At 35.1% G+C, this 24584-nt stretch overlaps 1 protein-coding gene across 17 annotated transcripts in view; it reads left to right on the plus strand.

Moving 5' to 3' along the window:
* RhoGAPp190 (Rho GTPase-activating protein 190) overlaps positions 1 to 24584 on the plus strand; it is a 301937-nt gene that overhangs the window by 234744 nt on the left and 42609 nt on the right. For 10 of the 17 annotated variants that reach the window (XM_081761606.1, XM_081761608.1, XM_081761610.1 and 7 more), the window contains 4 exons: positions 280 to 447; positions 2805 to 2928; positions 4231 to 4476; positions 7583 to 7867. In XM_081761606.1, coding sequence (XP_081617732.1) covers positions 280 to 447; positions 2805 to 2928; positions 4231 to 4476; positions 7583 to 7867 — 823 coding nt within the window. The remainder of the gene's footprint in view (positions 1 to 279; positions 448 to 2804; positions 2929 to 4230; positions 4477 to 7582; positions 7868 to 24584) is intronic. The other 7 variants (XM_081761607.1, XM_081761611.1, XM_081761614.1 and 4 more) reach the window with 7 other exon arrangements.

Consider the following 24584-nt stretch of genomic DNA (forward strand, 5'->3'; position numbering starts at 1 on the left):
TATAGCATTCGTATGTAGTAATAAGGTGTTAAAAAAAGAGAAGTCCTATATTGTTGTTATTACTGTTCAATTTTTAGTAAAGGGGATTATGTGGGAAGATAGTGTATTTTTCTGGTACATTCATGATTTATTTATATTCATCCAGAATGTTTATTTCGTTCTGTTGTCTTGCGTTTGTTTATTTGTTTATTTAATTTAATATTTTTGAAAACGTTAGTTTTGTATCAGCCATTCTCGTTGGGAACAAGCTATGTCATCATGAATGTAACCTGTTTTCAGCAACCTGGCAAATTGAATTTAAAGGATTATTCGCTTGTGACTGATGCAATTGCTCGAATGAATGTTGGAGGGAAAGAGGTGATGTTACCAAAATTAAGTAAACCCGGCTTTGGACATGCACCGTTGGCAACACCAGAAAATGTGGATTTAGGATCTGAGTATGCGCAGGTAAGCAGCAGTGCAAGAGAAAAATACCCATTCGAAAGAGTTCGTTGAACTTTTTCTTGGTATGTTTTCTTCATGTGATTTTGATTTTCAGATATAACATGTACAACTTGCGTACAGTATCTCTAGTATTTGCTGACTGAATTCTCATAAGCGTTAGCCACCTTTTCAATATATATCCAGTGCTCTTTTTCGTTTATGTATACTTTTATTCTTTCATTAGCGCTTACGGCGAATTGCCAGAACAATTTTATTTTACTTTGTATTCTGATGAGTGCAGTTGTAGACTTTGTGAAGCTGTAAATAAAGTAATTTCCTCATTCTGTTGCTGATTTCAGTTACCAGTTAGAGTGTTGCCAACGACTCCTCTCTTACTACAGGTTTCTGCAATTTTACCATCTTTTGTTTTTGTAAGTCGCTTTGTTGTTAACGTACATCGTGTAAGTGATTAAATAGAGCGCGTGCCTTGACTAAATGTGATTTGGTTCTTGGTAGGGACTGCAATTTTTAGTGTTGGCCAAATATCGTGAGGCAATCGAGTGCTACTTGAATTAAAAGGTAGCCAACTTCAGTCTAGAAAGCCAGGAATAATAGTGTTGGAGGTGATACGATGACCACAAATCACTGTCAAGCGTGCACTGTTAAATTTCCGTAAGTAGCCTTCTGTGGGCTGGAGCGTCAGAGAATTTAATTTTTAATTTATGAAGTATTTTCCGGTTATTTACATTATTTAGTTATTACTTTTTATAGAACGCACAAATTCTTAAGCAGTGATGCATATGTTCATGGATGAGCGTGTCAGAATCTCTAAGGTGTGAATTTTATTTGGCACTATCGTAGCTTATAATCAGACTTCATTTGCAAAACATATTGAGAGACACAGTGGTTCGGTGGTATAGCGCCTACCTCTGGTGTATGAGTTTCCTGGTTCGATCTCCGACTGGGTTAATTTGTGGTAGACAACATCGTGTCAGGGGATTTTCTTGGGTACTCCAGTTTCCTCCCACATTTTCATTCCATAAATTCTTCCATAATTAATTTGCCGTAATCATCCGTCTCTCTTGGCCTAAAGGGCATAAACGTGGGATGTTAAAGATTACTTTTCATTTTTGAAACATACTATTATAGACTGTCATACTTGTGTTCGATACTTAAAATGGAGGTATAATCCATGCACTAATGAACTCCCCTTGCAACATCTGCTGTTTCTTACATAGATGGATTGGGATTTAGCTTCCCTTCCAACAGTGAGGCTACGTGAGATGTGAACATACAGTTTAACATGGAATCGAACCCGGGTCTTCTGCGCCGAAGACACGTATGCTATCATATTGCCACGAGAGAACTCTCCCTGTTGCCTCTTATGAAACCTATTATTGTCGGTATTGGTCCAATATACAATAATAGAAGGGAAAAGAGATACTTAACCTTCATGATTGTAATTGCAGTATTTTTTCTATTTAGGACTCAATTATCGTGCTTACCTAGCTACTCTACTCGTCTTTTCACTGACATCAATAAACTCCATATCATTCAGCAAGTGTTTCGTAGGAATCACTTCTGGATTTTGTCGGGTCGTGTCGTTTCGTTTTTCATGTTTTTACTGCACCATCCGTACAGTCATAGAATAACAAGAAAGAAAGGAAACTAATTGCTATTTTTGCTTTCTATGTAGCGTGTTATGATATAAATATATAAACCTTTTCAAGATACAGCGCTATTCAGGGATACAGGTCGTTTGAAGATTTTTTCGCCACTGTATGACAGATTAAAACACGAGTCGTTTGTGAAAACTGCCTTTTTTTTTTTATTGTACTTGGTTGTTCCAACATGATAAACAATAAGACATGCTTCTTTTTCATTAAGAGAAGATAGTTTATTTTTATGTTGCTTACTGTAAACTTTTCCAAGCGCACAGTTTTATTTTTTGCAGTTAGAAAGACATGTGTGGTGCCATACTCTCAACAAATAATGCAAGAGTTGATACTAATGGAGGCCTTTTTTTTTAAGTGCATTGACAGATAGTTCTGTTTCAGTTCTAATTTTCATATATTTGAAAGATTATGAATGTTCATATTGTGTTTCTAATTGGTATGTTGGTAACATTTATTTTTCTTTTTTTTTCTTCGCAAAATGGAATTTGTACAGGAGGATGTTACATAATATGAGGGACTGTTTGTGAATAGGATAAGAAATCCGAAAATATTTTTCAGTAACTTCAGTATTATGCAGGAATCTCGAGACAATTCGTGAAACCATGGTTAATGGCGTGTAAGACACTATCCAAGATTGATTACTGCTGATCATCTTATTGTTGACTATCTTGTTTGTCACACATTTGTAAACCCTGTATTTTCCAGGTGAAAGATGCTGTTCCTAATCTGTATCCTTCATACGATGGAGAATATAGCTATAGCCTGGTTCAAGATGCAGTTCCCAGCAATAAGTCCAAACTGAGACATAGGCGTGAAAAAGGTCAGCCATGTGAGTACTTCTGTTGTTGTTTTTATTTTTTTATTTTTAATTTTTTTTTATGTATCATTTCTTGCATGAACTTAAACCGTACTGAAAGTTTTTAAACAAGTTATCCATGTTAAGTCATATGTGGAATTTTTGTTTTCTTATTGAATACGATGGTAACACTAAAAGTTTTTAGAGAGAGAGAGAAGTAAATTGCTATATAACTTTTTTTTTTTTTTTTTTTGAAGTTATATAGACTCAAAATTTTCCGCATTACAATGTATATTTTTTTCGTTATGTTCAAACCAGTTGTGAAAACATTTGTTCTACGTGTGTGTACAAACATCTCTCGAACACAGTTGAAAGCTACACACGAAAAATGATGTTTCTTACATTTAAGTAGCAATTTTATGTAATAAAAAGAAATTACAGAGCGCGATTTAGGAGCTGTAAGAGGAGGGGAGTAAGAGTTAGTGACTAATCGTGTGCAAGAATCGTTTCATTTGTTCTTTCATACGACACACTGCATCGACATTTTGTTGTGTTATCGTTATCATATGTTTAAAAAAATTGTATATTTGAACACCAGGTTGTTGCTAGCCACATGTGGACACAAGAAGTTTGTCAAGCAGAGTGGCACAACCTAAGCTTGATTTTCAGATCATGTATTTTAAAGTCACTCAGTTCATTTCCGAAAAACGCCCTGTTAAAATTACTATAACTTATTGCTCCGAAATGATCTTTCTGTTGTCAGATTCAGAAAAAAAAAAAAAAAATCTATTTTCTAGTTCTGCGATATACCACTGTATGTCACAATCTATTGGCTACATTATGTAACCAGTGAGAGGGGTTTACGTGTATAACAGCGCTACAGTAGTATCTAAAGGCTTTGTGTTACCTTCGTAAATATGGTGACTGATTGAGATACGAAGCTAAATAGTGTCTTCGATAGCTGTGATATAATAGAATCTTAACGTCACTGCGAAGCAATCAAAACAGCATAGATAAAAGGGAAAGAAAAAAAAATATTCTGTAGAGTACTCAAATCAGATTTGTAGAGTAACAGTTAGAATCGATGTGTCAAATACTGGGCTATTGCAATGGTTACTTTTCATATTTAGTAATATATATTATAGTTATAAGAGAGGATTGTTGAGAACGGTACACTGTCAGTATCTTAAATTCAATGCATTTAGTTTCCTTAATAGAAATAGCCAGTTTACATTGGTTCACCCTCTTTTTAAATTGTTGAAGAAGTGTAAATTAATAGTTGTAATGAGTATATAATATAGAGGGAAATTTAACAGCCACCCTGCTTTTCTTTAGCATACTCTGACTCCGACAGTGATTGGAGTTCTCTAGAACGTCGCCAGAGAGCAGCAGACATCTATTCTAAAGTTAATCGAAAGCCTACTCCCCATAAACGGATCCGCAAGAAACGTACAGCCATACCTGTTGCAACTCCACGAGTTCCCCCTATTCAGCCCTTTGTGGCCTCGGATGGGGCTGGGGTGCTTAATTATCATTTTAAAGAAGAACGATCACGGGGGGGTTGTGATTCCAGTGAAAAAGGTACAAATGAATGTGCACTGTCGTAGTTTTAATGCTTTTATAGAGAGCTCTCTGTGTCTTCTTACTTACTGGTAGCTTGAGCCTCGGCTTAATTATTGTCAGTAGTCAATTGTCGCTGAAACGATTGCATGTGGTGTCTGTAGAAATTGGCTGTCTGTCTGTCTGTCTAATTGGCGTTACAATAACAATTAATTTCTATGACTAACACATCTGCATGAAACTTGTAAAGAAATAACAATAATAATGTGGGATTGCTTGAATATTGTTTTAAAACCAGAGATTATCTCATTATATTTCATGTTCGAACATGTATTTATATATAAAGAAAGTGGCAGTAAATTTATCATTGAATAACACGTAGTGTTGAAATGTTAAATTAACAATTTGGATAACAAAGGTATATGTATGTATTGTTGTTATTTTTGTGACTTGCTGAATTAACTCGTATAATAGCGACGCTAGCAAGTGCAGCTTTGCAGTTTGCATTTGTTTAATGGGTCCTAGTTAGTACACTTGAATCAAATGTTGCTCTCTTCTTCAAGATTAGGAACTATGTTACTGTAATAACATCGAAGAACCCAGTTGGAATGGAGGAGGCAATTACATTGTGCTGTTTCAGGCTTATTTTGTAAATACTACTCAATGTTCAAGTACTTTTGAATAACAAAATGAATTAGATCTTGAACGAAAGTTGTTACAGTTCTAAACAAAAAGTTAGTAGATGTGCTGGAAGGCTAATTTGATGTCTTGAGATACTCGAATTTTGGAATGGATTCAGATTCCTTTGTTTTTGTAGCATTTCATTGTTTTCTCGTTGTGTGTCCATTTTATCACTACTTCTTTGCTTTAGAACATTTCTTTTGTTCGGTTGAGCAGATAAAACGCTATTGAACGTCATTGCTTAAAAATAACAATGTGAACATATATATTTTTGTAATTAGGTGTTCGTTTGGTTGCGATATCCGACAGAAGTTACTTTTTTTTTTTTTTTTTTTTCAATTTAGACACAGCTTGCAAGTTTGTGCAATTGTGAGAAGTTAGTTTTATCATCTAGGAGTTTGCTTCTAGTGTAAATAGCACTAGTGTCGATGATGTAACTCATTCTTTTCGATGAAGTACGTTGGTATATAGATTAACGTTCAGTATGAAAATAAATAAATAAAGTAAAAAATTCACAACTGTTACTCAGCAAAAATTAAAAGTGTTGTGTAAAGATTAATTAAAAATAATTATCAATGCCAGTTTTCCCTTAATATTTCCACCAATTGTAGTGATTTTGTGATCTATATAATATCTTAACAAACTATATATATATATACATATATATATATACAAGATATATAATCATCTGTGGAGTGCACGGTGACGTGTTGGGACAGGGAGAGTTCTTGCAGTAGAAATTTCGTCAAATAAAAGCGAATTGAATATTTGTAGTTCGAAAAACTGTGAAATCTCAAATTGTTTGTGGTGCAGACGATAAACGCCTAACTTACACATTACTATTATTATTTACGTTCTATTCAGAATAAATATTTGGATACATTAGGGTTTCCACGCAGATTTACGTCTGGTATTCCACTTGTTCCAAGATGATTCACAACTATGATAAACATCCAACTGTGTATTGAAGAAATTTTCGAAAGATTATGAATCTTGAATAGCAAATATATAGGAATCAGAAGTATACATCAGAAGTGTTCTTGTTTAAACTACAACAATAACTATAGTTTTCTCGATTGTCTTCATATACATTGGACTGTACGTGTTTCTAATAAGTGGCAGTGTTTTCAGTAACATTCCTGAGTCTCGAAGAATAGCTTCTCGCAATGACAGTTGAGCAACTTGAAAATAATATTTTGAATAATAGGGGATTAAGAACAAGCAATTAATTTTAGTCAGCAATTTGTACAAGAGCAGCAAAAGAATAGCCGATTTGCAATTGTTCATTCCATATGAGTGCTATGCAGTAAGAAATAAAAGTGTTTCTGTAGAACTAGTTTCAATGTGCAAACCAATTCCTTATATCAACAGTGAAGTTAAAAGTGATATATAATATAATATCCGTATTGATCTACTAATCGGGTTCTTGCTTAATATAATTTAATTTTGAAGTTCCGAATGATAATGTGATCTGAAGACTAGCTGGTGGATAATGCATAAGGTGAGAAAGGAAGGGGGATGGGATTCTTTTTCGCGAAACCATTAGCATTCTCGACACAATGTGGAAGTCTGGCTTCGTTTTCAGATCGGAGTACAGGAGGTAGATTTTATCTTAGACTCTAAAACCATGTCGCCTTATAGACTCAAACCAACCAACCCTGAAGGAACCCAAAATCGTCACTTTTGTCCTTCGGTTCTTCATTTGGCTTTCGGTGGGAAAAATTGGTGTAAGTAAATGTTCGTAAGAACTTTCACGTTTTCTTTCAAGATTTTACTTAAATGCAGCACAAATCATAGACATCGATTTATCATTTGGAAGCAACTGCTGTTAATTTTCATTTCTTAGCTTTCATGTCGCAGTTCGTCGCAGTTCATTCACAGTTCCGTACTTTTCTTTTGTATAATTCACGACTTGGACCTATTTCTGTTCCTTATTGTATAATCATCCGATTGAGTATAGGGAAAAACATTAGTAGAAGGTAGTTTTTTTTTTCACATATAGATAGGTTCATATTTCAATATACGACACGATCATTTGGTAAATGGCATCATATTTGAGCTGTTTAGTGAATATTGTGAAAAAGAAATTAGTCACGGAAGTTTATTCTGGAAGATGTACTAGAAAATATAAAAGATGGAAATTTGATTTAAGCAAGCCTGAAATGCATGATGATAGCAAAAATAAAGACTTCATACAAAAGTCAGAAGAGTAACATTAACTTAAATAGAAGTTGTCGGTTGTATGTTACAATAGCATCGTTTGTGTTAGTTTCGGAGTGCATTGAGAAGTGGTTTGTGTATGTAAATTTGTGGCATGGTTATTTGTGTAACGTCTAGAAAGTAGAGCAAAAACAGAATAGTATTATGTTCATATATAGCATTAATAATACATTCAAAAGTGCTTTTGCTTTATGTGGTATCGGCAAAACTACTTTCTATCTTTCAGTCCGCAGCGAAACACCTTCGGATGAAAGTGACGCTAGCGACCTAGATGTGTCCAGTTCTGCTACGCGACCTAGGTATAAACCACATAAAAGATCCTTTAGGTTGAAAAAGAAGTCAAGTACAGGTGCAAGTGGGAAGGGTGTCGGCAGTATGAGTACTGTAGCACCTCCGCTAATGCCCATTGCTCCTCCCCCTGGATTGCAGGGTCCGCCACACCATCCCCCTGCCCTTCAGCATCAGTTCAGCACACAGCTTACTTCCGATAATGACCTATTCTCGCCTTCATGTAAGTGCTTTTCCATATGTGAACATTTAAGCATGAACAGTTTGTGCTTAGCTATATTATAATGTACTAAGGGATAAATAATCTATTCTCTGTTTTATAGTTCTGTAATATAACTTAGGTATGTATGTATATATTATATATACGACATAGTTACATATTTGTTCATACGTTCGTGTGAGTGTGTGTGTATGTGTGTGTGTGTGTGTATTGTAAAATTTCATTTGTAAAGTGGAAGTGCAGCTTAAAAATGAAGTTTCCTGTACGTGTCATGAAACATTTTTAACATTTGTTTCTAAATTTAACTTTTAATAGTACTGACAAGAATATCTTCTTTCAATAGTGTTTGCTTGAAACGTTTTGAGCTCTTTGTCCTGTATATTTAATCTTTTTTTTAAAATACTACTCGGCGACCAGGATGTAGATAGAGGGTCAAAAGTTGAGAGACAAATTCGTTGGTAGAGATAATATTCAAATCGAAAGTGGTAGAAAACAGATATTTCCGGCTTAACATCATTACTGTACAGTAACATTAGTAACAGATGGCGAGAAGTGGATTCTTCAATCGATTAAGCGTTTCAAGAATACAATTCATCCTAATTCTGTACTAAAACTGGAAGTGATAGAAATGTAGTACAACTTCCGGTTTCAATATTCATTTACGGAGAGCGAGAACGATAAAGGGATAACGAGAAGCTGTATTTTTGGAATCGATTTGTCGTTCTAAGAATGGGTACCATCTTTTCTTTTAACTCTCTATTCAAACCAGAATTGGCAGAAATGAACCCTTTTCCGGTTTTAACGCTGATCGTTGTAGAGTAAAAATGATAATAGGCAGCGAGAAGAGGTTGACTGCAGTCAATTAAGCGTCTCTATAATATATTCCATCTTCTCTTTAATATTTTTACTAAAACCGGATGTGGTAGAAATCTACCACTTCTACCAGTTTCAATATTAGTAGATGAGCCAAGTAACTTCGTCACTTCTGCCTTCAGAGTGAGTACAAAGTTCCAGAACCGATATTTTATGTAAAGGAAATGTTAGCCGGAATATTTTTCAGTTTATTTTCTTCCTTTTTTTTATTTTATTTTTATTTTTATTTATTTTTTATTTATTTATTTTTTTTACCTTATCTTTAATCAATTTGCTCTCGAAACATCCTTCTTTCGGAAATTTAAACCAAAGTTACAATTCTCTCTTTCATTGTAATATTTATAAGCCAACGTAAACATAACCATTGTAAGTTTTATATGTAGTTCTTGTTTTGGAACTCAGTAGAAAAAAAAAGGGAAGAACTGGCGGTTATATGTCATTCTTCTTGGCCGATCAATTGAGAAAATTCTCGCCATACAAACCAAACTCCCTCACGTGGTATACACGTGACAATGCTACTAGTTTTTAATTTTCTTGTTCCCATTCCCTATATTACCATTTCATTATTTTTTACTTGTATTCACTATCGTCCGACCCCTTTAGCTACAAGACATGATCATAGGACTGAACAAAAGCTTTCGTTTCATCTTGTTCTTCTTTATATCTCTGATGGTCTTTTACTGTAGGTTTGTCACGATGAGCGTTATTTTCGTTTCTTTTTCAATTTTCTTTCAAGGACAGCAATTGCTTTCGAACACTTCACTATTAGTAATTTGAGTGTTACGTAATGCAGAACAGTAGTAGTCTTCTTAATATAATGTTCCACGCTTATGTACCAAGCATAAGGCAGACGAAGATAAAATGGATGGTAATGGTGGAATGGCGAAAGTGGGAGGAAACGGGAGAATCCCGAAAAAGTCCGCGTACACGGTGTTTGTCCACCATAAAGCCCATAAAACGGAAGCCAATGATCTGACATCTATAAATAACATGTAGGTATGACTAGGATTGCTCCATGGTAGAACGCTCACGTTGCATTTAAAGGGTCTCTGGTTTCTCTGGTTAGAAACCATTTGACGTAATAGAGGACAACATAGTGTCTGTGAATTTTCTTGGAGAAGGTGTTCTGTTTTCTTTCGCATTCGCACAGAGGATCAATTCTTTTATAGTCTTTTACTGTCGTTAACCATCCGTCTACTTCTTTCACAGAGTATAGGGATGTTGAACTAAAGGTTTCATGTTTCATTTATAAGTAGAGACTCGAAGTCAATTGAGATGTTGGCAATAACGTCTTGAATCCGCACTTCCATGATTTTCCGTGGGCGGAAATTGAGTTCTGCATGCAAAACCACACACGCATTTCATGCCTTGATTATCCACTTTTACGAACTGCCTGGTGTGTTGATATTTTCGGGCTACGATCTGAGCTCACTTGTAAACAGATAAGTGGTCCATCGCGTTTGTTTACATTTCGCGTCCCTTTTCCAGTGACGTCAATGAAGTAGCCAGTATTAACTGTTAATAAATACTTTATATTATGGTGCTGTTTTCAACATGAATCAGTAAAATTATATTTTTTATAGGGCAGTATTTAAAATATCTAGTTATTTTTTAACCTACCCTCTAGAGCGAAACAGGCAAAATAAATTTCACTGAAATTGAAGCAAAGACTTCTCAAATGAACTTCAGTGAGTTCATTTCTTGAAACTCTCTGAAATTATGAAATAGGCATTTTGTCTAAGATTTAGTCTCTATTTACGTCTAACATTTAGTTAAATTTTCTAGATTGTTTGTGTGTCTTATTTGTATACCTGAAATATTTCGAATTTAGATCTGAGGATATAATATATTTTTTTTTTAAAAGAAAATGTCTAGCTTGATAACCTGTTCCGAATTTCGTAATGAAATTTTGTCCAATACACAACTTCACGTACTATGTACAGTAAAGAAAAGCCTATATTTTATATGCTTCACAGAAATAGTCTTCATATTGAAATAAACCAAACGATTCATAGCACTTTGGTGCAGGAGATAAGTCGTGGAAAGTTTGTTGGACAGCGTTGTTACTGCTTGGAAGGGCCCGCGTTGGCTCAGGTAGAGCTTTTACCTCTGGTGTGTGGGCTCCCTGATTCGATCCCAGATCGCACAGTGTGTGGACTTTGTGGTGGACAAACATTGTGCTCGTGGGTTTTCTCGGGGTTCTCCCATTTCCACCTACTTTACTCCCATTTCCACCTACTTTATTCATTTCACCCTTCCATTCATTTCTTATCATCATCATCATCATCATCATCATCATCATCATCATCATCATCATCATCATCATCATCATCATCATCATCATCATCATCATCATCATCATCATCATCATCATCATCATCATCATCATCATCATCATCATCATCATCATCATCATCATCATCATCATCATCATCATCATCATCATCATCATCATCATCATCATCATCATCATCATCATCATCATCATCATCATCATCATCATCATCATCATCATCATCATCATCATCATCATCATCATCATCATCATCATCATCATCATCATCATCATCATCATCATCATCATCATCATCATCATCATCATCATCATCATCATCATCATCATCATCATCATCATCATCATCATCATCATCTTCTTCTTCTTCTTCTTCTTCTTCTTCAGCCTAGCCGACATAATCGTGAGACGAAAAATTGAAATATTTCATTTTTACTGCTTGGAAATGTGCTCTTTTACAGCTTAATAGTGAGCGCATGTGCCTTTTGTGCACGTGATCCCAAGTTCGATTCTTAGTAAGGTAAGAACTTTCAAGGTTACCGAGTATTGTGAAGTAATTGAGGAACTACTTGAGTTAAAAGGCAACGATTTCTGATCTAGAAAGTAGTACTATTAAAATTTGAATAATTCATCATTGAATATTCGAATAATGGCTTCTTAGAATATTCGAACAAAATTCGTTGTTTAAATAATTATTCGGGTAAATAGGTGTTCTGATATTGAAACCGATATTCGAGTATTCGAACAACAGAAGTAAAATTATTCCAATAACAAATATTCGAACAATAGAAGTAAAATTACTCGAATAACGAAAATTCGAAGAAGAGAAGTAAAATTATTTGAATAACGAAAATTCAAACAATTTTAACAACACTAGAAGAAAGTTCGAGTTTGCTACTATGAGATCTGACATGCTGTCTATACATCGTCCAAAGGGCCGCTGTGGCTTAGTGGTAGTGTGTGCATGATAATTTTGGATCGAGCCCAGCTTGCGCCAAGTGAACTTTGTGGTGGACAAGCACCGTGTGCATAATTTTCTCGGGGTTCTCCCGTTTCCTCGCTCTTTCTTCATTCCACCATTTTATTCATTTCTCATCACCTTCTCCTTCAGCCTAGCCGTCATAAACGTGGGACGTAAAACTTAGATTTCATTTCATTTTTACACATCGTCCAAGTTAACACCATTTCAGAGATAATAGTCCTTCGTTTTTTGTAACGCTAGGAAGTTTACTTTCGTTACGTCTCTATAGCTAATAGTATAGTAACATATAAATCTTAATCTTTCAATGAGTACAGTTCTACGTGATAGTCATCTTGATAGTGTCAGTGAACTTTCTGGTCGTTCGTGGTCTTTTAAATGTCGTTTAAGCACAAGAATAAAGGTTCGATTATTATTATTATTATTATTATTATTATTATTATTATTATTATTATTTGACGATTACTTGTGTGTACTTGTTACACGTCCTATACTAAACAATTTGTCATAATGAATAGTTTTGTTTTGCTTGGTCCATTCTCCCTGAGGTAATTAATTTCCTGCTGAGTTTCTGAATTTTTGTTTCTGTGATGTTTCCTGTACAGGAGATTAAGCAAAAAGCATGCAAAGTAGTTTTGGAACTAACCCCTGCTATTAACTACTCGTGTTAAGTTGGCTGTTTGGGGTGTGTGGTCCAGCAGTTATGAATATAGCGGTTACCTTTTAAAACGCAATTACAGTATTAACAACTTTTACTTTGTTCGTTGATTTCGTATTACCTTGGGTATCAGAAAATTATCTACTAACTTCAAATTTTGTGTGTGTTATTGTGGGAAGCTTGACTTGGTAACCCGTTAAACTTCGGTAGTGTAGCACTACTTGATCTGTTAAAAGACACATCACCCTCTATGAAGTGTTTGCAATGCCTATCGAACCATAATCAGAAAGTAAACAATGCCATGTTGAGATTAAGCATTTTATCAGTATCTTTTTTAACTTTTCATTTTCTCGAAGACGATAATAACTGAATTATTATTATTATTATTATTATTATTATTATTATTATTATTATTATTATTATTATTATTATTATTATTATTATTACACTGGAGACAAATACGGTAAATCTTAAGAATGAATTTAGAAGGAAAGTCAATAAGGGTCTATTTTAAAAGTAGTACCATAACGTGGCTTAATGGGACGGAAATTACCCAGGCTGTATGGCTGGCCGTGGCATTTGAACCCTGGTCTTCCTGGTTACGAAGCAAAAGTCCACAAGTGTTTTATACTTACCAGGTTTATTTTTTAATAAATAGTTCTGTACAGACCCACGTGAAAACAGTAGGGAATAACTATATACGCTGTGCTGTAGTTTTGCTGATGTTTCAAGAGGATTAGTGCTTGGTAGGTACTAGTACTAGTAGTGTGTTATCTTGAATAAATAAGCAAAATATGATTAAAAGTTTATATAAACGTGTCACTTCATAAGTTCACACATCAAAAAACGAGGTGTTAAAACAAGACAAAATTACTACAACTTTAGGGTGTTAGTTATGTGTTAATTCAGCATCAAACATATCGCCTGCCGAGCATATCAGAAATAACTTGTTACTACCTGAGAGAATTTGCATTGGTATTTATCATTTAATATGAACAAAGCTTCGCGAAATATATTTGACATTTATGCCAAGTAACGAAGAATATTCTATGTTTTCTGTAATCGGTCACAATAATATTGTTGTAAACCTTTGAATCGTTTAACAACAGTTACATTGGTAACAGATCTGCCATCTTCTGTTCTTACATGCTAAGACACAAGAATAACAGATGAAGAAAACAGATGGAAACACTGCTATCCGTGTAACTGTTGTTAGACGATTTGCAAGTTTACAACAATATTATTGCGACCGATTACAGGAAAAATACAACGTTAGTTACTTGTCATAAATGCAAAATACGCATTTATGACAAATTACGCAAAGTTTTGTCATAAACTTTGTCACCAGAATGTAAATACTGAAGAGTCTTCATCCCGGCGAAAGTAAAATACCGCTAATTTTACAGTAATTATGTGATATCTTCAAATAGATAAAAGATAATCGAAATGTGGAACAAGAGCGCCCTAAACAATATCATTTTACATGAGAAACCGTTATCACGACTCACTTATCTGCTTTCGACTTCGAGCCATTTTGAAAATCAGCATTTCTTTTCGCGTTTCTAAACAGCTGAAAACATAGAGCCAGTAGGTGACTTGTGATAACGGTACCTCACGCAAAATAATATTGTCTAGGGCGCTCTTGTCCATATTTCAATTATCTTTTATCTATTTGAAGATATCACATAATTACTGTAAAATTAGTGGTATTTTAATTTCGCCGGGATGAAGACTCTTAAGAAAGAAAGAAAGAAAAGAAAAACACAGACAAATACATACGTATAGAAGCTGAGGTGAACCGAACTCAATCTCCCCGAATGCAAAGCTGTGGAACGTAGCCTCTGGTGTCGAGCCGAACCTTCTCTAACCAAGCCTGACCACCAAACCTAACGATCTTTACTTCGTAGGCAATGGATTACGTGCCCACCGAATTTCATTCAGATTCGGCCAGTAGTTACCAATAAAGTACCACATACAAGACGAGCAGAGCCTGTCCCTGGCCAAGCCCGGCCACAAATTATAGCAATTTTTGTTCCCTAGACCGTGGGATACTTGCCAAATTTGACTCAGATCTGGCCAGTAGTTACCGAGAAAGTACCGCTTACAAAGCAAGTCGAGCCGAGCCGATCCTGCCCCTCTTAGCTTTAACAGTATTAATATGCAATTCATAGTTTTCGTTGTCGCTGAAATGAATAGGGACACTCCTAAGTCCAAGTTAACACCCTTGAGGAAGGGGGGGGGGTGAGAATGGATAAAAAACATATCCAAATTCGAGGTGGTTGTTTTCTATAAACCTATTTTCCCCGTGTGAGGAACGGACATTCCAGTCGCATACACCTTAGATGTCTCAGTCTTTTTTAATGAGTGTTACAAGGAATTTCGAATTGTGTAATACTGTCGATTTACCCATTTGATCGTCTACCTTTACGTCGTTGAATATTTTGCTTAAAATTTTATTTTCGGAGAAGTAAGATCCTAGTTGATGATTTTGTACACATGTCCAAAATTATTGTCGCATATCTATAATTGTCTTCTTGTAAGAGTATAATTTAATAATGATTTTGCAGGGTACTTTTAATACTGATACTAAGTGTATAATCGGGAAATGTATTATTTGTGGTAAATTTCATAGGAAAAGAATTATAAATACGAAAATTAGAATGTGTAAAATAAAATGTTGCTAAATGGACAAGAAAGTTTTATTTTCGTTTTATTGTTCTTATTTACTGTTCTTTTGATATAAAATTTACCACATATATGTCTTTGCCCATTATACACATACTAACATTATAAGAAATACCGGGCGAATTCGTTATCAAATTATATTCCTACAACAACATGTTCATAGACATGCGACAATAATTTTGAACATGAGTGTACATCGGCAGAAACGTATCTAACAACATTAAGTGGGAATGCACTACAAACTTGGCCCGAACTTATTACACAAGAAGCAGATGATGGTGATCCCAACGTTGTGTTCGTGGAGCATCCCAAACATGTTATACAGGGTGTTCAAAACGTACAATACTCTACTTAATAGCACATGTCATCGCTCCGAGGGTTACACATATACAACTGTTCGGCCAGGTGCTGAATATCTATCTAGATTTTGGTTCTGTAGATCTTAAAATAGGAGGGCAATAGTCGTTACCGTATCAAGGTGGTGGTCAGGCCATCTCATCATGTCCCCCACGTACTTCATACGGTAGAGGCTGCAGACCTAATTGGCTAGGGTAGAAGGTGTAGATTGCCTTTGCGGTATGAAGACTCGCGTTATCCTGCTGAACATGGGGGGCGGCGCAAAATATTCAGATAAGCTCGTAAGATAGAACTAACGACGTTACGAATATAAGACGCATTGTCCTGTGAGTGAAGTGAAAAACGAGTAGCATGTGTAGCTTATTGCCTCCATACCAGAGTACCAAATGGGGGTCCTGTATGGCAAGTGTGAACACACGGCGGAACGTCTACGAACACATATGGTCGTCATTGAGTCCCAGACAGAAAGAGCTGTCATTGAATACCACTGCACTCTCTTCAGACAGCACCGAAAACGTTCTCAGCAATGAGCAGATATCAGAGTAATCATGTGAGATGACCACGGGAACGTAGACCTGCATCCAATTTTTGGTCATATTTTTTGATGCTCTCACGAGGGGAGCCTCTGAGATGCCTCTACAGCGGCGGCATTCAACCTCTGGTTCCGAAAGCACTGGGGACACATTTGCTGTGGAAACTTCTGCCTCCCATCGTGTACAATATCGATGTTCCACTGTACGTCACGAGCCACGCAAGCAGCATTTCTGAAGAACGAGACATCTCGCAGGCCTCAATGCACGGCCACCTCTCTCGGTTGTATCGTTCCACCATTGTAGACAAAGAATAGATTCGTACACAATTACACTGAGACGACAACCACCTTCAAACTCAACTTGGACAAACATGCATTCTGTGTTGCGAATTTCATTTAAATCGATCATTGTATTCTGAGCGTTCGTAAGTGCGTTTCCTCCATTGTGTTTCAGTGGTGGACAACGTAAAAATAAGTAAATAAAATAAAATAACTAAAAAAAAATAAATCATGAGGTCGATAAACATCTTGTACTCTTGGTCCAAAAATTTGCTGATGGAACATTTTTATCACAAATTTCTAGAAATGGAAGTTATGTTAATTTTTACTGTAAACTTTTCCTTTGCTTCCAAGGATTGTGTTTTCCAGCAATAAAGCGAAAAATAAGTCTTTGAAGAACTTTAGCTTGAAAACTTGAGACTTAGCTCAAGTGGTTCAAACACATTTTACACCAACTAGTTCCAGTTTTATGTATTATCCATCTTTTCGAACTGCGTAGTAACCTACAGAACGAATTTTATAGGAGGAATGTTCTGGATATCTTCTTTGTCTGCTTTGAAATTCGATGATCAAGTCTCACACAATTTCGAAACATGGATATTTAGATAGAATTTTTACTAGCTTGTAAGTTAGTTTTTGAACCACTTAAACCAGTTCCCACATTTTTCAAAGTACAACACTTAAGAAAATTCTGTTTCACATCGCCAGCAGGTTATCGTTCTGAAAGAATGTAGTTTTTGATTCGTGTTTTGTACACCTTCTTTTTCTTTCATTTGTTGTAAGAAATCGCTTCCCAAAGTTTCGTGATGATACGTAACTATATATTGAATGTAAACATCATAATTTACTTCGGCTTTGAGGAAACTTCCTTGTTGTGCTGCACTTCAGTTTCAGTTTACAAAGGCTGCGTGTTGTATATTTGATTCTGCTCCTAAAAGTAGTGCTATTTTTCGGGGTTTGTAGTCCCAACATTTCAAACGCACTGTAGCCCACTTATGACGAAATTTGATACAATAAAGGGCAAAAAATGCCCTTTATTTCCTGTTTGTTTTATGTTCGTTAAATGTTGCGTAGAGTATAGTAGATCTGTGTTACTCTTGAACTGATATCGAGGATTATTTTTTCGTCTGTATCAAGAAGACGAAGATAATTTATTCCATTGACTAAACATATATAGCGTTACTGACTTCGAACTGTCATCTTTCGAGAAGTGTGTTTACAGATTTCTATTTTGGGCTCATGTGGTGTTCCTGGAGTTTTTTTTTTTTTTTTTTTTTAATCTTTCACTTGCTTTTTATATGAAAGAAACCAAATCAATGATAGGGCGGTATAGTTTGTGTACGACCTATGGAATTCATCTGATTTTCACCAAACTTGGCACGGATGTAAACTCTGACTTTTATTAGTACGCAGGCATAATATTTTACTTTACAGACTTTGTTTTCCCGAGATAGGGCCTATCAAATTTCTCGTTTGATCTTTCGAAAATGATTTGAAACATTGCTGTTTAGAGCAAGTGTTGGTGGGAAATGCAGGGAATAACCTGTTAAACGTTAAGTAAAGATTTGCAAAAATAAGTGGAAAGGGCGATTTCTTTTCCGCAATCTGAAAACTCATTTACAATTTTTTTTTTTTTTTCTTTCTTTCTTCCGGGTCTGGTATGTGTTGGATGTTACTATTTGCCAAAATAGGGTGAAAATTGGGTCACGATGACGCTCATATCTATATTTGTACCACTCTTTGGGAAAAGCTTTGAAGAATATGAGACTAAATTAATTGTTAAATAGACGAAGACAATTGTGATAGTTGGAGAGGACTTGTTTTATTAGTAGAGATTTAAGATATGAACACGAAGTAAATGTAAGGATACGAACTGAGAAAGAACCTGAATCGCCTAATAGAAGAATAAAAAAAAACAAATAAAATAAACGGAGGACTATTGTAGTGTGACGCAGAAACGTGTGCGTTACGAGACAGTGATTAAAACTGACTTGATCTTGAAATTCGTGCCTGGAATAAATGAGTTGAACGAGAAACCATGTTAAGGAAGGATTAGTCAAAGTTAGAGAAACTAACAATTGTTACTTAAAATGCTAGTTAAAATTAGGACATTATTTGGGAAGAAATGTATTCTGAGGGATATATATTAAAAAAGTACAATGTATAATAGAAGGTAAAAGAGAGGGGTCGAAGATGATTACGATTGGTGGACATATTAAAGAAAGCTATTACGTGAAACCAGAGGACGAAGAAGGATCATAATGTGTGGAAGTTACTCAGTTTTTCGTCAAGTGACTTTGTAGTGGTATAGTCCGCAGCAAAAATCCTGAAACATGAGCATATAAGTTTATTGTAAAACGACGAAGTCTTTTGCTCCAAAAAATGTGTGTAGGGGAGGACGCCGAAGTTTGTCCTCGCGTGATTCGTGCCACTTAGACGTTATGTTGATTTCCTGCGCTGTTAGGCGTAGTTTCACAATAAACTTATATGCTCATGTTGCAGGTTTTTTGCTGTGGACTGTACATAATTTTGATTACGATTGTTGCAGTAGATGACGTCTTCATTTAACTCCATTAGTCAGTGATTCTTGTCCGTCCTCCAGAGAGGCGTATTTCGCTTAAAAAAGAGATCAAAGCAAACAATATTGGTGCTTTTTCCTAAACTTAACACCACCACATGGTCACGTCCATACCATTTTTTTTCTACAATCTCAGTGCACGGCTTTTTGCGCGAAACAGAAGTCTTGTTAAATATTATACCAGTGTATGAAAAGCAACTTGACGGCGTAGGTTTACTCTCATTGGGACGATAAACTATACATTTACTCAAATATCTGTGCAGAGTTGCTTTAAAGGTTTGGAAACTATTTGGAGAGAATAGTTAAGCCCATATTGTAGGCGTTTGGCATACACGAAACTACACCTCCCGTCTTCTACGCGAGCTTTCTTTTTACCATTCAACTTACGTATGTCGCTGTGTCGATAAATCTATTTGATTTTGACCAGTGACACTGATCGAAGTGTTGTAAAATCTCTATTCTCAAGACGTGTTTAGATATTTATTATGAAAGCTTGAGGTTACAAGTTCTTCATTCAAATATGGTTACGACGAAGCGTGGATGTAGCGAAAGAATCTGTTTCTATGACCTTTTGAGCTTCGTTATAAGCCAGCTACAGTGTGATTGAATCTAGTACTCATGATACGTAGAACCAACACATATTGAGAAATGGATTCGTGTGTCAGTTGTATATGTCTTGCTGCTTATTCTTTATAATTATTGCTAAGATAACAAACATAACGTATATTTTTATAGAAGCAAATACAGCAACATTTGCCTAACAAAAATAACTTATATTTTGATGGAAAGTAATTAGCGAAACTTGCTGAAAGCAGAACGTGAGGAAGCTTAATTTTGTTCCATATCAGATAAGTTTCCGCTTTAAGCTGAATTGTATGAGTGCCACGAAATAAATTATTACTGGAAAGTGTTTCTACATATTTCATTTTTACTATTTTCGCCGTATGCAGGTTTCGCTTTCATTACTTTCATTGCATAATGTTCTTATAACAGCAAAATCTTTAGTTTCTAAGTACAACAAGCAAAGCTTTGTGACCGCCATGAGTTAAACTATTTGAAAGTTATTTTGCCTCATTCTCAAAGTTTATGCAACAGATAAGTTAATTTGCTTCTTTGTTTAACTAATGCTTAGGATTGATGCTTGAATGTGCTCTAGGTTAAAGTAAACTTTTCTTGTTACTAAAATAACTAACATTTCCGGTTTAGACAGTCAAAATGTTAAATTTGGAATCATATCTTGAAAGCTTCATTCAGCGCATGTAATATTTGTTATAAGAGATGAATTTCCCGATGGTGCTTTCCCGTGATCAGATTATCATAACATTAACTCGAACACAGTCATATTCTAGAGATGAATAGTACTGTCTTCCAGTTCAATAGTCAGTCAGTCCTAGTGCTGCTTGTTTCTCAAAACTATAAGTATACTTCTTCAGAAATGACAAATCACAAGTCTAAATATTACAAGTAATTGGATATTTTATATTTGTAATTTTTTATTGTAACTTGTAACTAATCGTCTCTTTCTTTGTCATGTAACTAAATTTACTGTAATCTGTGTTCTTATTTGTACGGCTTTGTCATATTGATATATTGCCTTTTGTAAAACATTGAACAGTTTTTTCTTTCTTTTTTTTAATAATAAGTTAAAGACAGTTTATTTCTCTTAACAATTTCATGTCTTAAAAAATTGCATATTGATCAAGACTTACGAAATATTTAATTGGCTGAGCTGGTTTAAGCTAAATGTAACTTTTTTCCTAACAAACTGAATGCAATCAACAAATGTCATTAATACCATAAAGTAATCGTGTTCCTTGAAACAACAACGCAGGTCTGCAACCAAAAAACTACATATGAGTTTTCCTCTGGTTCTTATAGATTTTTCCTTGCTGAATACGGGGAAAATATTCAGAAAAATTCTATCACGTTACATCTTGTTACAAATTTAAGGTGTACAGCTTTGACATCTGCCATTGAACGAATAATCTTGTAAGCTATTGTGTATTAGTAAGTTCTTGTACACTCTTGTAATCAATAGTAAATTCCATGCTGTTGATAAAGAGTATAAGGGAAAATGTAGTAAAGTGAAGGGGAGGGGATGATACAGTGAGGGAAGGGAAATTTGGATTACTGTTGGACGCTTAAGCGAGAAACCGAAATAAAATCAGAAATATGAATGATATGAAGAAAGGTTTCACAGGTCAACAGCGACTACTGAACATTTATCAATTACAAATATGTCATGTATAGCAAATGTAACTGTGTTTTATGTGTTAATCAGACGGCATTTTTTGAGAAGTCTGTGTATCATACTCTCGTATTTTGCAAGCAAACTGTATGTGAATGTCAATTTCGGACTCAGCACACACCAAAACATAATAATCAGTGAAAGAAACCCGCGCCGTGACAAGTAATTATTTTTGCAGACCTGTGTAATTGGTGGAAGGGGCTGGTGGAAGAAGAGGGTATCCCACATTTACTATTTTGTGAGAAAAATGCAGTTAAAATTGTTAATGCAGCAACAAAGTATGACTTAATAAATTTTATTAAATTAGGCAAAGTTTGATATATCCCACAGGAAAGAAGTTCAAACCACAGTTAATAAGGGGCCGCGATGGCTCAGTGGTAGAGCGTTCACCTCTGGTGCATGGGGTCCCTGGTTCGATCCCAGCTCGCGCCAAGTGAAATTCGTGATGGACAAACACCGTGTGCGTGGGTTTTCTCGGGGTTCTCCCGTTTCCTCCTACCATTTCATCATTCCACCATTTCATTCATTTCTCACCACAGTTTCCTTTAGCCTAGCCATGGGACGTAAAACTTAGATTTCATTTAAAGATTTTCACAGATAATATATGGCACCAGATTTCATATAATGAATGAAAAAGTTTTTGTGGAAGAGTGGGGATGGCTTTTCTTCCACTAGTTCCATTCATTATTGTCTTTGGATTTTTTTTTAAATCCTAGCGCTTTCGTCTTTGAGGCACCATTATGATAGACCCTAAAATTCTATCAAATTTTATTGGTTGAAGAGAAACTAAGGCGTAATTCAACAATATTTTAATCTGTTAATCATGAAGTTAACAGACATTGTTTTAAAAGCTCTTACACTGTTAATCTATCAAAGCTAATCTTCATCTCATAAACATTACAATTCTCAGTTTACTTGAAACTAATCCATGCGAATTACACGCGTACAACACTATACTATATTATTTTTCGAAACAGGTTCACTGGTTTAATTAGTCCGTAGACTTTAATTTTTTTCTTCAGTAGTCAAGAAACGTTAACTTACGAAAGAGATAGATGTTAGATTTGTGCAGGTTACAATTAGATCGAGTAGTTTCGAGAAACAAGCCCTTACAAAGTTGCCTATCCGTCTGTCGTATGGACGTTTCTGTCTTAAAGAGCCGAATATTTTCATTCTGGCCTTGTATTTTTCACTGGTATATGTGAATGAATAGTAATATCATTTCTCAAACACGAAACAGCGTGAGAGTTTATTAGCCTGTTAAATCATGCAGAAAACAGTTGAATAATTGCTATAGTAAGAATTCTTTCTAATTAATATTATTATTTTGTATATTGAAAACATTGCGTAACCTAATGTTTACTATTAGACTGAACAGTATTCCCTTAATTTTTGTTTGCTATTTGTTTTTTAGTAGAAAAATAAGTTTGATTGTCAATGTTGTGATTCTTTAGTAAGTTTGAATTCCATATTTATTGTTTTAAAACAAACTGTATAGTAAATCACTTCACTTGTACAGTTCTTTTTGGATCAAAAGATCCAGTATATTTCAGACAGAAATGTTCTTGTACGCTTTTTTATCTGGAGAACTACATATAGTGCAGCCAAATCAAAACTACCACTTAACTCAGTATGATGTCCTTATTTTGTAAAAAGTACGAAATCTTGATTAAGGGGACATTCAAAATTTTTATGGCCCCTGATCCAAAAAATTCAATGTTTTTCATTCAATTACAATTTTTTTACGCCTTATATCTCGATAACTACATATACTGTAGCCAAAGCAAAGCTATCACTTAACTCAGTATGGTGTGCTTATTCCGTAAAAAATATGAAATCTCAATTTAGGTGCCATTTAAAATTTTTGTGGCCCCTGTTCCAAAAAATCCAATATATTTCATTCAATCAAGTATTTTCTTGTACGTCCTGTGTCTCGAGAATTACATATAGTGCAGCCAAACCAAAACTACCACTTAAATCAGTATGATGTGCTTATTCCGCAAAAAATATGAAATTTCGATTTAGGGTCCATTCAAAATTTATGTGGTCCTTCATCCAAAAAAAATCAATATATTTCATTCAATCAAATATTTTCTTGTACGCCTTATATCTCGAGAACTACATATAGTGTAGCCACACCAGAACTACCACTTAACTAATTATGATGTCCTTATTTCGTAAAAAATACGAAATCTGGATTTAGAGGCCATTTAAAATTTTTGTGGTCCCTGATCCAAAACATGCAATATATTTCATGAAACCAAACATTTTCTTGTACGTCTTATATCTGGAGAACTTCATATAGTGTATCCAAACCAAAACTACCACTTAACTCAGTATGATGTCCTTATTCCGTAAAATATACAGAAACTCGATTTATCTAGAGGCCGTTCAAAAATTTTGTGGCTCCTGACCCAACATCTAATTATTGGCCAAGATCACAATCTTTTGATCCATTTTTTGTATCATTCCTAAAATTCTTGTTACAGTTTCCTTCTTACGCCATTTCCCTCCAACGTATATAGTATATAAATGAATTACGTATCAGAAAAGTGTGAAACATAATCACACATACTAGAAAAGTACACTGTTAACATTTTCGCTGAAATTCTTCATCAGATAGGAGAGAAAAAAAAAGTAAAATTAAACAACAGACTACCAGCTGAAAAATGTCTAGGTAACCGCCATGCAGGGTTACATGTATGTTATGATAGGAACAAGAGAACTCCGAATTGGTCACAGGAAATAAATTATTTACCAGAGGTTAGTTGAAAGCACTATCACAAAGCACATAATAAAAGAAAACTATATTCCTATGTTGTAAAATCTTTTGCTGACACCTTGTAAGACAAGAGAGAGAGAGAGAGAGAGAGAGAGAGAATAGTAAGAAAAGAAATATTAAAGGAAAGAGCAGAGATTGAGGAACATCCGATATAATGATTGCGTTGTGGGTCACGTTGCTAGATTTATGTAGTGTGGTCCCTCGTTCGATCCCCGGTTAAGTAAGTTTGTGGTGAACAACATTGTACCCAATGATTTTCTCGGGGTACTCCGTTTCTTCCCACTTTCTCATTCCACCAATGCTTTCATCATCATTCACTTGCCTTAATCGTCCGTCTCCCTTAGTCTAAGGGATATAATCGTGGACGTTAAACTGATTTTTTTTTTCTAGATTATAGTGGAAAGCGTTGAGGAAGAAGATAAAACTTACAGCATTCGTTGGGTGGGATGAATACAT

The sequence above is a fragment of the Thermobia domestica genome, chromosome 6 (assembly GCF_964235325.1).
Source record: "Thermobia domestica chromosome 6, izTheDome1.hap1.1, whole genome shotgun sequence".
Classification (NCBI taxonomy): domain Eukaryota; kingdom Metazoa; phylum Arthropoda; class Insecta; order Zygentoma; family Lepismatidae; genus Thermobia; species Thermobia domestica.